The 12,796-nt window shown below is 40.1% G+C and overlaps 1 protein-coding gene across 2 annotated transcripts in view; it reads right to left on the bottom strand.

Moving 5' to 3' along the window:
- Positions 1-11,544, bottom strand: part of Cep41 (centrosomal protein 41) — a 42,424-nt gene extending 30,880 nt beyond the window's left edge. The window contains exon 1 of one of the 2 annotated variants that reach the window (XM_015493827.2): positions 11,394-11,544. In XM_015493827.2, the coding sequence (XP_015349313.1) occupies positions 11,394-11,426 (33 nt within the window). In that variant the 5' untranslated portion in view covers positions 11,427-11,544. The remainder of the gene's footprint in view (positions 1-11,393) is intronic. The other variant, XM_048786930.1, reaches the window with a different exon arrangement.
- Between the last annotated feature and the right edge of the window lie 1,252 nt (positions 11,545-12,796).

The following is a 12,796-nucleotide window of genomic DNA, read 5'->3' as shown; positions in this document are numbered from 1 at the left end:
AAAAAAAAAAAAAAAAAAAGGTAGGATACTTCTATGTCTGAACAAAATATCTGTTGGTCAAAGTTGTGGATTTCAGAGACCAAAAGAATTTTTAAAAACTTGTGGGGGGTACCTACAGAGAGTTATCAATTTTTAATTTTGCCAAGTAAGAACACAAAAAACAAAACCAAAGCAAAACCTTACAACTACCATCTGTTATTTTATTTTATTTTTTTAGAATTGTTTATTTTTAAATTTTTAATTTAATTTTTAGCTGATACATAAAAACATAAGCCATCTGCTATTTTTTTTCCCTAGTGCTGGGGATCGAACCCAGGGCCTTGCACATGCTAGGCAAGGACTGTACCACAGAGCTACATCCAGACCTGCCATCTGCTATTTTAATGCCTAAAAGGTTGAAAAGAAAAAAAAATCCTAGAGTAAAAGTTAAGTTCTGGGCTGGGGCTGTAGCTCAGTGGTAGAGCACTTGCCTAGCATGTGTGAGACACTGGGTTCGATCCTTAGCATCACAAAAAATAAATAAAATAAAGGTATTCTGTCCATCTATAACTACAAAAATTTTTTTTAAAGTTCAGTTCTTAAGTAATATTAAAAAACTCATATGACATGGTCTTCATTTTTTGTTTCACACCTGGCAAGTAAAATCTTTATTATGAACAGTTAGCACTGGTCCTCAGATTCTTTTTGCAAGCATTGATCTGTTTCATCCTTAGAAAAAGGTTACTGATCACTTCTCATTATGATCTGCTGTCTATAGGATAAAGTGACTATAACGTCAATTCCAATTCCTTTCCATTTTCCCTAAATGAAAATGGAGATGATTCTTAAGTAATAGAAGGAAAATAAACATAAGACTGAAAAGGAAGATTTATGACAAGTTCCCCAAAGAGAGACAATTTCATGGCAAAATGAAACAAACAGTACAGAGTCAAAGAAAGCAAATCCTAGATTTCAGTTATCTGAAGTTAAGAGACTTTTTTTTTTTTTTGGGTACGCTATATTTTTATCATTTCTATACTTTATTTCCTGTTTTTACTTTTGTTTTGTTTTTCCCACCAGTTTCCTAGCAAAGCTTCTTTTGAAAAATTCCAGGCCAGTCTCTGCCGAACCAGGGGGATTTGTCCATACCTAAGCCAAAATAGCTAAGAAGTGAGGGTATCTCTGGGGACCAGGTGTGGTGGCGGCAGAATGATGAGGGGAGAGTGTGGACAGCTGCAGCCACTGAGCCCTTCCCGCCCCCAGTTTTCCCTTACATGGACTAATGAGAAATCCATATGCTGCAGGAGAAAAATGTAGTGTTTCTTTTCCATGTTCCCATTTCAGTCCAACTTTTTTTTTATTGCTGATTTTCTAGTACCAACCACAAAACGTAAAGCTATTTGTGCTCCACTGCCAGCACAGTGCGTGTTTACGGTACGGCCATACTTTCTTCTTTAAAATTCTTGCTTTTGGGGAGACTGCTTCTTGACCTACTGACCAACTGGCTTTATTTCGATGACATAAACAGGCTGGAATGGTGGAAAGTGAAAGAGCTGTGAAAAGCAGCTGTTTCAAGGAAGACTATTCATTCCTTCAACAAAGACTTATTGAGCACCAGCCATTCACTTACTGAATGCCCACTAGGAGCAGACCCCTATGCTGAGGACACATTCAGCTGTCACTGACTTCTGGATACACTTATGTCAGACAGTGGGGTGAACAAGGAGAGGGAAGCAGGGGTGTGATGGGAGCACAAAAATGGTACCTAATCCAGATTAAGTGTCAAGAACCATTTCCTGAAAGGGTGCCTTCTGTGCTAAATTCTGAGGACCCAAGGTTTTTCAAGTACACAGAGCAGTGGGTGGGAGACAGGGCCTGGCAGAGAGAAAAGCCTGGGCAAGTAAAGAGATAGAGAAGGTATGGACAGCTTTAAGAAAGCTAATGGCAACTGGTAGACCTGGAACACTGGGGGTAGTGTGAGGATGAATGACGCTGGAGAGGCAGGCAGGAGCAGATCACAAAGGGCCTTGTATACAGGCTAACAAATTTGGATTTTTATCCTGTGGATCAGTGGGTCTTAAACAGGTGCACTTTTGCCCAGGAACATTTGTCTAGAGACACTTTGGGTTGTCACAACTGGGTGTTGGGGGTTGCTGTTATTATCTTGTGGGTAAAGGTCAAGGATACTGCTGAATATTCAATAATGGACAGAACAGCCCTCATAACAAAGAAATAGCCTAAATGTCAATAATGCCAAAGTTAAGAAACCCAAGAGAAGATGATGGGGAATCACTGAAAGTTTAGGGAGCAGTGATGAGATTATATTTCCATTTTTTTTTTAACAAGCTCACTCTGGCGGCAATTTGGAAAATTTGCTTGTAGTCAAGAAGGGAGCAGTCAAGAAAATCAGGTGGGAGGGTATTGTGCTAAAAGGAACTCTGGTCCTGAGAAAGTGGCAGTAGAGATGAACAGAAACCATTTCAAGAAACATTTAAAATGTTGAATCAAAACAATGGTCAATGGCCTGTTGTAACAAAAGGACAGTGGTACCATGCCCCCAACAAGGGAGTTGAAGAGGAAGCATATATGGAAAAACATGGTATGTGCAGTTTAGGGCATGATCAGTATAAGATATCTGTAGGTTATCTAAAATGGAAGTGTCTAGTTGGCTATATGGATTTGGAAATCAGGAGATAGATGTAGTCTATGAAAAAAAAGATATGGGAGTTATCAGCTATAGGCAACTGAAGAAATCATGATAATGGCCAAAACCCACTCTAGAAAAAGTATAAACTGAGAAGAAAAACCCCAACATTGAAGGTTAGGTGGATAAGAGGCAACTTCTGAGACTCAGAAGAGGCCATAAGAAAGTGGGTCATGAAAACTTAAGAAGAGCTGCAGAAAGAAGGGAGGGGTCAACAGGGAACAAAGCTGTCATGTCAGAGAACAAGAGGTCAAGCATGAACAGGTGAACAAGAATGAGGGTCAAGTAAAGAACAACAGAAAGGTGAATTTGGATTTAGCAAAACAGGACATTGTAGATGGCCTTGGTGAAAGCAGTTATGGTAAATTGACAAGGGCAGATGCAAAAACAGCAGGTCCCCTGTATGAGAGGGGAGGAAGGAAAGAAAAGGATGGTAAGTAGACAGATGGTCTTTTTGTTTTTTTCCCCAGTCCAAGAGCTAAGGGATAATCTTTGTTGTTGTTTTCTTTAAGACAGAAAGAGAGAGAAATTAATTTGAGAATGTTTATAGGTTAATGAGCAGAGGTTCAGGTAGAAGAGGAAGCTTTGGATATATTTAAAATAAAATAAAAATTTAAGATAGGTAGTCATAATGAAGTTCATTAAGAAGAATCAGGAAGTTAAGTTGATGTTTGTGGTATTATTGCAGGTTCTTTAAGAACAACCGAAAATGTCAAAGACCCTGTAAGGGCTACATCTCTAGGGAGGGTCAAATGATATGTAATATCTTCCCTGTGTACCTTCCTTACCCAGCTTCTCCACTTCTTCTGACTCTTGAAACCAAGCACAAACATGTCTCCTAGGAATTCTCCTTTAAAAGGCCCCAGTCAGAGGGAAATATCTTCCCTGCCTAGATTTTACTTCTCTTTGTGCCATTCACACATCTCACTCCCTGCATTTCCAACAGGGGCTCAATCTTGTACATCTCTGTACTTGCTACAAAGCCTTGTACTAGTGAAAGAGCAGTAAGTACCTGCAAATGAAGACATGAACAACATCAGTGTGCATGCTGGTGCCTATGTAGGTACACAGTCATCAGGGGCTCTGGAAATCTGAAAGGAGATGGCTCATACATTGTAGAGTGAGAAGAGAGTTCACAGAAGAGTGGGCACTGAAGCTGTGTTTCAGGGTTGAACTTCTGTGGATAAAAAGATGGGGAAGAAGGATGGAAAAAGCACTCCAAGTGCATTTTTCAAGATGGCCACAAGAAAATTTCCCATCCTAGTGTGATGTTACCTTCCTCCTATTGAGTAGTGAAATCTGTGTTTCCTCTGCAGAATTTGGGTGGGTCTGGGACTGTGATGGAAGTGATATCATGTGACTTCTGAGGCTAGATCATAAAAGAAGTACCACTTCTACCTGGTTCTCTCAGGAAACTTGCTCTTGGAATTCAGTGATCATGTGATAGGAAAGGCCACACCACACAGAAAAGCCCATTGCGTGGCCAATAGACAACAATAACACTACACTTGTGAATGAAGATGTTTTCAAAGTAAGTTAGCTCCAGTTCCCATCTGTCTGCAAAACCACATGAGAGATTCCAAGTGAGAACCACCTAGCTGAGCCCAGTGAATTTTCAGAACCATGAGGGATAATAGTAAAATGATGGTTTCTTTTTTAAAATAGGGAAATGGTTCAAAAGAAATCAATATATAATTAGAACATCACTCCACCCTGATTATTCTCTAGCTAAGCTTCTTAGGAATAATGATGTACATTGCATATCTGCCCTTCTCTTCAGTCCATTATAGTGCTGCTCACTGAGGATTCTACCACAGCTACCCAACATCTGATCCCCTATTTGATGAATATAATGGATACTCTTCAGAGTGTAACTTATTTTTGTATACCACATGACACTGACATATATCCCCACTTTCTTCAGTTTCCACTCCCTTGGCTTTGGCGGTATTCTCTGATTCTCTAATGACACACAGATCATTTCTCTGTCAGCCACTTAATTACTGTGCTCCCCAGGATTCCACCTTCTCAATCAATAGGTTCTCTGTGAGCCAAACACTTAGGCTTATTTCCATTTATAGGCATCTAATTTCTGATTTGTGAACTTTCAGCCTTGACTTCTCTTAGTTTCAGAGATAGATAGATAGATAGATAGATAGATAGATCTATCTCAATCATACATATTCACTTATTTGACAAATATTTATGAAATACTATTGTGTGCAGGTAATGAGACAATGCAGCAGATGAGGTCCCTATCCTATGTTCTTGTAAGTATGCCAGAAAGCAAACTAGTAAATACAATAATTACAGATGACCTATACTGGGCAAAGAGAGCAGACTAAATTAAAGCATTTTATTTCACTCCCACCCAAAACCTTCACTGAAAGGGTATTATTACCTTTCAGTATTATACCCACCCACCCAAAATCAAACAGAGTGGGAGAAGTGACAGCAGTAGAACACTAGATTCTTGAACTCTAGAAAGCAGATCAACAAGTGAAAATGCTTGATGTACTCAAGATAACAGAAGACTAAGAAGGAACAGGGAAAGAAGCCAAGAACAAGTCTTAAAAGGCTGAGGAGTTGACAGACTCAGGCACCTCCAGAAGTGGGGAGTAAAAGAAGTGGCTGAAAGGACTGGTGGGAGCCTATTTGAGAAGCAGCTGGATCTCCAAATCCCTCTCTCCTCTGTGCTACTGAGTGACTGCCCCGTGCCCATCCTAGCAGACGTCTATTGATTTATTTCCTGGAAAGGATTTCTGGAGTGGGAGGTTTCCACACAGTAGAAGGCAGAGATATCTTTATTGAAAATGAGAGGAATAAGTGAATGGTGCACATTAGTGTTGAGATTTAATCTCTAGGTATAATCCCACCAGGCATCCATCTAGGCTTTTACTCTCAGGAGACCAGAGGAATTTTCTGGAGAATTTGACCAGGCACAGAGGAAAGGCTGAGAGTGCAGAGTTGAAAGGGGGAGTTCCTAAATCACAGCTTAGTGATATTGTTCTATAATAAAGCTTAACATTTGCAAGCCTCTCCCCAATATACAAAGATCTCAACCACCTTTTAAAATCTTTTACTCAAAGAGCAAACAGATCGGGGGAGCGAGGAGCAGAGGGAATAGCAAGATATTAGGAAATAAGATTGATTAAATTATGTTCTGTCCATATATAAAGAGAACAGAACAAATTTCTTTTTTTCCCTCTTTTTTTTTTTTTTTGAGAATTTTAATATTTATTTATTTTTTTTAGTTTTCGGCGGACACAACATCTTTGTATGTGGTGCTGAGGATCGAACCCAGGCGGCACGCATGCCAGGCGAGCGCGCTACCGCTTGAGCCACATCCCCAGCTCACAAATTTCACTATTATGTATAAGAATAATGCACCAATTAAATAAAAAATAAATCTCCTACTCAAAAACACAAATTAATAACTGAGAACTAAAAGAAGCCTGAGATCATTATCTCTTATCCAACAGAATTAATAGGACTAGGGTCCTTATAAGAAGAGACAACAATGAACTCCCTCTCCCCTCACCTTCACTGTGAGCACATTTACAAGCCAGGAAGAGAGTCCTCACCAGAAACTGGACTCAGTGGGCACCTTGATCTTGATCTTTTAGACTCCAGAACTATGAAAAATAAATTTCTGCTGCTTAAGCCACCCAGTCTATGGTATTTTGTTATGGCAGTCTAAGCTGATTGATACAAAAACAAAAAGAAAAACAGATATTTGGAGGAAACAGAGACTATACAGGGGAAAAACATTTTTAAAAGAATTATTAGTTGGAGCAAGGTACAGTGGCCCACACCTGAAATCCTAGTAACTTGGGAGGCTCAGGCTGGTGAACAGCAAGTTCAAGGTCAACCTGGGCAACTCAGTGAGACCCTACTCAAAAGAAAATAAAAGTGTTGGGGGTGTGGCCCAGTGTAGAGATCCTCTGGGCTCAATCCCAGTACTGCAAAAACAAACCAACCAGGGCTGGGGTTGTGGCTCAGCGGTAGAGCGTTAGCCTAGCACATGCGAGGCCCTGGGTTCGATCCTCAGCACCACATAAAAATAAATAAATAACATAAAGGTACTGTGTCCAACTATAACTAAAGCAAAACAAAACAAAAAACACCCTAACCAATACTATCTAATACTATCCTTTGTTGACCTATTCCTGGATCTCAGCACCCAAAAGGGGAAATGCATATATGTGTGTGTGTGTGTGTGTGTGTGTGTATTCATATAATGTATCATTAGAGAAATGAAAACAGCATATCCAGACAAAAATGTATATATGAATATTCACTGTAGCATTATTCATAGCCCCAAAATGGAAACAATCCAAATGTCCATCAATAGAAGAACAGATAAACAAAATGAGGTATATCTATGTGATACAATATTACTCAGCAATAAATGGAATGAAGTACTGATGAATGAAATAACAAGAACAAATCTTAAATATCATGCTAAGTGGAAGAAGGCAGTTACAAAGGACCATTTTTCAGATTTCTTTTATATGAAATATCTAGACTAGAAAATAGATTAGTGATTTCCACAACTGGGTGGGAAGGAGTGATGGGAGGATTGACGCCAGCTAGAGGTTACAGTATTTCTTTTGGGGTGATAACAATGTTCTAAAATTAACTCTAGTGATGACTGCACATCTCTATAGATCATTAAAAGGAGTAAATTTAAATTATGTGAATTAACATCTCTATAAAGCTACTACTATAAAAAATTAAACTGTAATCTGGGTGCTGAGATAGGAGGATCACGAATTCAAAGCCAGCCTCAGCAATTTTAGCGAGGCTCTAAGCAACTCAGTGAGACCTTGTCTCTAAAATACAAAATATGGCTGGGGATGTGGCTCAGTGGCCAAGTGCTCCTGTGGGGTCAAGTGCCCTGGTACCCACCCCCCCAAAAAAAATAAAATTTAAATAGTAAAAAGAGAAAAATATTAACCCCCTTTTCTTTCAAAAACAGCCTTGCTACAGGATTTTTAAAACTACAGGGGCTGGGGATGTGGCTCAAGCGGTAGCGCGCTCACCAGGCATGCATGCGGCCCGGGTTTGATCCTCAGCACCACATACAAACAAAGATGTTGTGTCCACCGAAAACTAAAAAAAACCCAAATATTAAAATTCTCTCTCTCTCTCCTCTCTCTCTCTCTTAAAAAAAAAAAAAAAAAAAAAAAAANGGGTATGGGGTTAGAAATTATAGCAGAATGAATCGGACATTTTACCCTATGTGCATATATGATTAAATGACCTATGTAACTCTACATTGTATGACCAGATGAAAGAGAAGTTGTACTCAACATTTAAGTATGACGTGTTAAAATGTACATATAAATATTTTTAAAATGTTCATTGCATCAGTGTTTATAACAGCAAAAAGTCAGAAACAACCTAAAAGACCACCATGGAGGAATGAATAAATAAAATGCTACATTACTGTACGGCAGTTAAAAGTTTTAAAGTAGACATATCCATCTATATGGATGGAACTCAAGCATAATTTGCATGATAAAAGTTGTAAAGATAAATAGCATAATACTTTTACTATGTTTAAGCACAGAAAATAATGTATGCCATATAAGAAAAATAAAGCCTGTAAATTGGAAAGATACACATTAAATGTATGGGAGCAGATGTCTATGGTGAACGGAGAAGAATGAAAGGTAAAAATAATAAGAACTAAAATTAGCTATAACTGGAGACTATGAAGAATTAAATATCAATCCATTTGCACAAATTAGGTTTAATATAACCAAAAACAAACAAACAAACAAATGATTAATACTATGATATGACCATATCAAGTACTTAGGTAAGAGTTAAAAGAAAATAATTAAGTTGAGCTATAGTTTTCTAACATGGAAAGATATCCAAGATATATTAAGTGAAAAAAAAACCAAGTCAAATAACCATATGTATAATATTATAACATTTATGTAAAACAAAATTACAATATAAAACTCTTTCTACACACACACACACACACACACACACACACATACACACCAACTTTCTCTGGGCAAATGGAAACATTGTAAATAGTGATGTAAAAAAATTTCTTATATCAGTCATAAAAAACAGAATAAAGTAAAGGCAAAAACTCTAGGAAAAACAAACATAAGAAAGGACAAGTAATCTCAATGATTATTTCTGAAATAATATTTACACAGTCACCACCACCAGCAACACTGACAACATCAAACGTTATAAAACCAAGATTTTACAAAACGTGGATATCTCATACACTGTTGGTAGAAACAGTATATAGTCTCTCTGGAAAATAGTTTGGCAATTTCTAATAAAACTAAATATATGCTTACCTTACAACCTAGCAATCGTACTCCTGGGTGTCTATCCCAGAAAAAGAACTACACCCAATGTTGGTATAGTTATTTTAAAAGCCCCAAACTGAAAACAACCAAAATTTTCTAAAACAGAATCCCTAAAAATTAAAAACATATTGGCAGAAATTAAAAACAATAAAAGGATTAGTAGATAAAGTCAACCTCTTGAAAAAAAGCAAAAAAGACAAATATAAGGAGAATAGGAAATAAAAGTGAAGAATAAAAATTAAAGAACCAGCAATATATGTGCAATATCAGAATAATGAATTTAAGACAAAGGATGGAGAAAACGGGAGTTCCTCATTTAGATGGTCATCCATCACTCTCCCAAAGCTAATCAAGGAGTCTCCATGATTTCACCCCGTTAGTAGGCTTTTCATTGCTATAGTCAACAGTTTTCTTTGGGCTCACTGTTGCAGAGGTTTCAGTCCTTAGTCAGATGGCTCCAAGGCTGAAACATGGTGGAAGGATGTGGTGGAGGAAAGTTGCTAAGCTCCTTGCAGCCAAAAGCAGGGAGGAGGGGCTTGGGACAAGATACAGTCTCCATGGACAAGCTCCCAACCAAGCCCCACCTGTCTACAGTTTCTACCACCTTCCAGTAGTCCACTCAGTTATCAATGGATTAATCCACCAATAAATCAGAGCCTTCATAATTCAATCAATTCCCAAAACACCTGACCTCTGAACATGGCTTCACTGGGGACAAAGACTTCAATACATAAGACTTTGGGGGCATTCCAGATACAAACCATAGTATGCCCCTTAAATATTGCTCCCCAATTCTGTCTCCAGTTTCAGTGGCCTCAGTTTAGATCTGTATCAAATAACCTACCTCACCAATCTCCCTATCTCTAGTCCTGGCCTCTACAAGTCCATTCTCCTTCATGCGGTTACAGTCATCTGACCATGTAAATACCCATGTCACTCCTTACTAAAACTTTTCAAATTCTGACCAGCAGGTAAGAGAATTAATTATGTGGCAAACTTCTACTCTCTAGTAGTCTGGTAATCTACCCCCTTACTCCCCAGAGATACTTCTTACTAACATTTTTTTTTTTTGACAAACCATAATTGTATGTATTTACAGGGCACAATTTGATGCATGGGCAACACACACACACACAGTGGAATGATTAAATCAACCTAATTAACCTATCCAAAAGGTCACTTAATTTTTTTGTGGTGAGACATTGAAATTCACTCGTGGCTGTTTGAAATATATACAATATATTAAGTGTAGACATTCTGTTGTGCAATACATCTCAAAAATTTAGTCCTCCTAACTGAAACTTTGTATCCTTTGACCAACATCTCCCCACCCCACCTCCCAACCCCAGCTTTTGAGTTGGATTTTTTTAGATTTCACATGTGAGATTATACAGTATTTAGATTGATTAAGTTAGATTTACTAATTGATCATGGTGTTCTGCACAGCCTGAACTCAGCCTTTCTCAACACTGTACCAAGGATTCACCGAGATGAAAGAATTGCAACTCGCCTTGGGATAAAGGCTAAGAACTTTAGCAAGATATAGAAGACCCCTCCCAACTTTAGTCTCTATAGACTCCTGCAAGGGACTGATAAGAGCTCAACACTCAACTGTTTGCTCATGCTTTTCTACCAGGGATGCTTTTTCACCGGCCTAATGAATGGCCTTGAAATGCCCAGGACCCTTCTCTCATTTCCTCCCTTGGTCTTTGTGTATTAAAATCTTGTTTACAGGTCTCCTTGAGACTGACTTCCTAAAGGGCGGAGGCCTCGTCTTGTTCTCTAAGTCTAGCACCTACTGCATGGTAGGCATCTAATATTTGTTGACCTTAGATGGACACGAATGCAGCAAAGCACTTAGGGTGAGATAGATGAAGAAGTTAGAAGTCCTAGGGAAGGGGGTGGGGGGTAAAAGTAATTCCCTGTTTTGTCCCCTTTTCCAATGGGTTGGTCTGCTTGTTTCTGCTCTTCCTGTACCAACACCATTAAATGATGGCTCCCTTTCCTCTGGTTTCTCTAGTGCTCAGAGCTTCCTTTGTATTTCACTAGTTTTGCAACTGTCACTCCTAGACTGTAAGCCCTTTGAAGGTAGGGGCTGTGACTTTATGTACTTCGCGCCTCGCGGCGACAAACCATATTTGGACGTCCAGTCCATACTTGGGGACTGTCACCACCAGACGCTAAACGTGGCCTGGATCCCCAGGCCTTCCCCCGCCCCCGGCCCTGAGCTCCGACCCCTCCTCACGCCGGCCGCTTCCCGCCTTCCGGGCGGCGGAAGTAGCTGTCTGGTCGTCCCTGTCCACGTGGCGCCCTTTCCGGTGCGCCCGCCCCGTCCGGCTCTGAGGTCCGGACCTGGCCCTCACCTCAGGATTCCCAATGTGCCTCCGGAAAGACATATTTGCTCCAACCGACCTCGCTCGGGGTTCTAGCCTCACGGGTTGCCTCTAACCCTAGCTTTCAACCCCTACCCCGACCTCGCTCAGCCGCCTCCCTATAATCTCTTCTCCGATTGGCCTGTCTTCCCAGGCCAGCCAATGGCTGCTCCGCTTACTGTCTCAGTTCAGGGTCGTGTGAGAACGAGACTCCGATCAATGGTTGCTAAGGACTACGCGGGACGCCAGCTAGCCCGGCCTTTTGTGCTTGGGTGCTGGACCGCGAGCTCCAGCCTTAGCGCGGGAAGTGGGGTTCCAGGCGGGGGCCGGAGGGAGCAGATTGGCGCCTGCGCAGTGCCCAGGCGGGGGAGGGTTTCGATAGTGGGGACCGAAGGGGCGTTTTAGCTGATGGGGGAGCAGGAATGCAGCACGGGACGCACCTCCTTGGAGCCCACTCCCCGCTCTTAAGGCCATTCTAATCAAACATCTGGGCTACCCCTCCCTAATAGAGAATACGATATGAAGCAGGAATGAGAGTATATAGTTTATTGTTTTCAGTTAAGTTATTATGCAAATTATGCAAAATATCATGAGTAAATACAGTAATTATTGTTGCTTTAAAAGCTTTTACGCTAGCAAAAGAACGGCAGCTTTAATTGCAAAGCACACACACCATTCAGTGGCTCATCATTCATTTAACAAGTATTTAATAAGCACCTTATGAGAAAAGCTGCAGTAGGTTTTGTGGAGGATGGGAAGATGACTAAAACCCAATCCCGTCGTCATGGAAACCATTGTGACTCCTGCCATCAGCCACCACCTGTTCTCATTCCAGATCTGAAAATTAAGTCCTAGCACCTTTACAAAACAATTACGCACACAGTTTGACTTGGCTCTTAAATGTCCCACCAAATCCATCAAAATTATTATTTCCTTTTACGTGGAAGGAACAACACAGTAACCCTTTGTCCTTTGCTCTAAGTTGTTTTTTCCAAGAATGGAGAAAGATTACCCTGAGCTGTTCATATTCACTGGTTCTCTGAATAATAGCATACATATGAGCCACTTCAGGGTCTGTGCAGATGACCCATTCAACAATGTGGTCTCGCATGTCCCTGTCCTCTCAGGTCCTTCAGCAACCCATTCTTAGGGCCATACCTTCGATGGAATAGCCATTCAGAGCTGTTTGATATCCAGGGTCTTGAACTATGGTCACAGCTGCTTCTTGAACTGTATTCACTCTTTCATACTTAATCAAACTTCCCTAATGTTCTCTGGTGTTTATCATGATTCCTTTTGGATCCTTTAGCATCTCTAAAAGTTCCAGTCTCTCATTCTTCCACTACAATAAGGAAGGATTTGGGGTTGCAAAAAAACTGGAAAGGTGGGAGGTG

Source organism: Marmota marmota, unplaced genomic scaffold (assembly GCF_001458135.2).
Source record: "Marmota marmota marmota unplaced genomic scaffold, marMar, whole genome shotgun sequence".
Lineage (NCBI taxonomy): Eukaryota > Metazoa > Chordata > Mammalia > Rodentia > Sciuridae > Marmota > Marmota marmota.
This window is presented reverse-complemented; position numbering and strand designations above follow the sequence as displayed.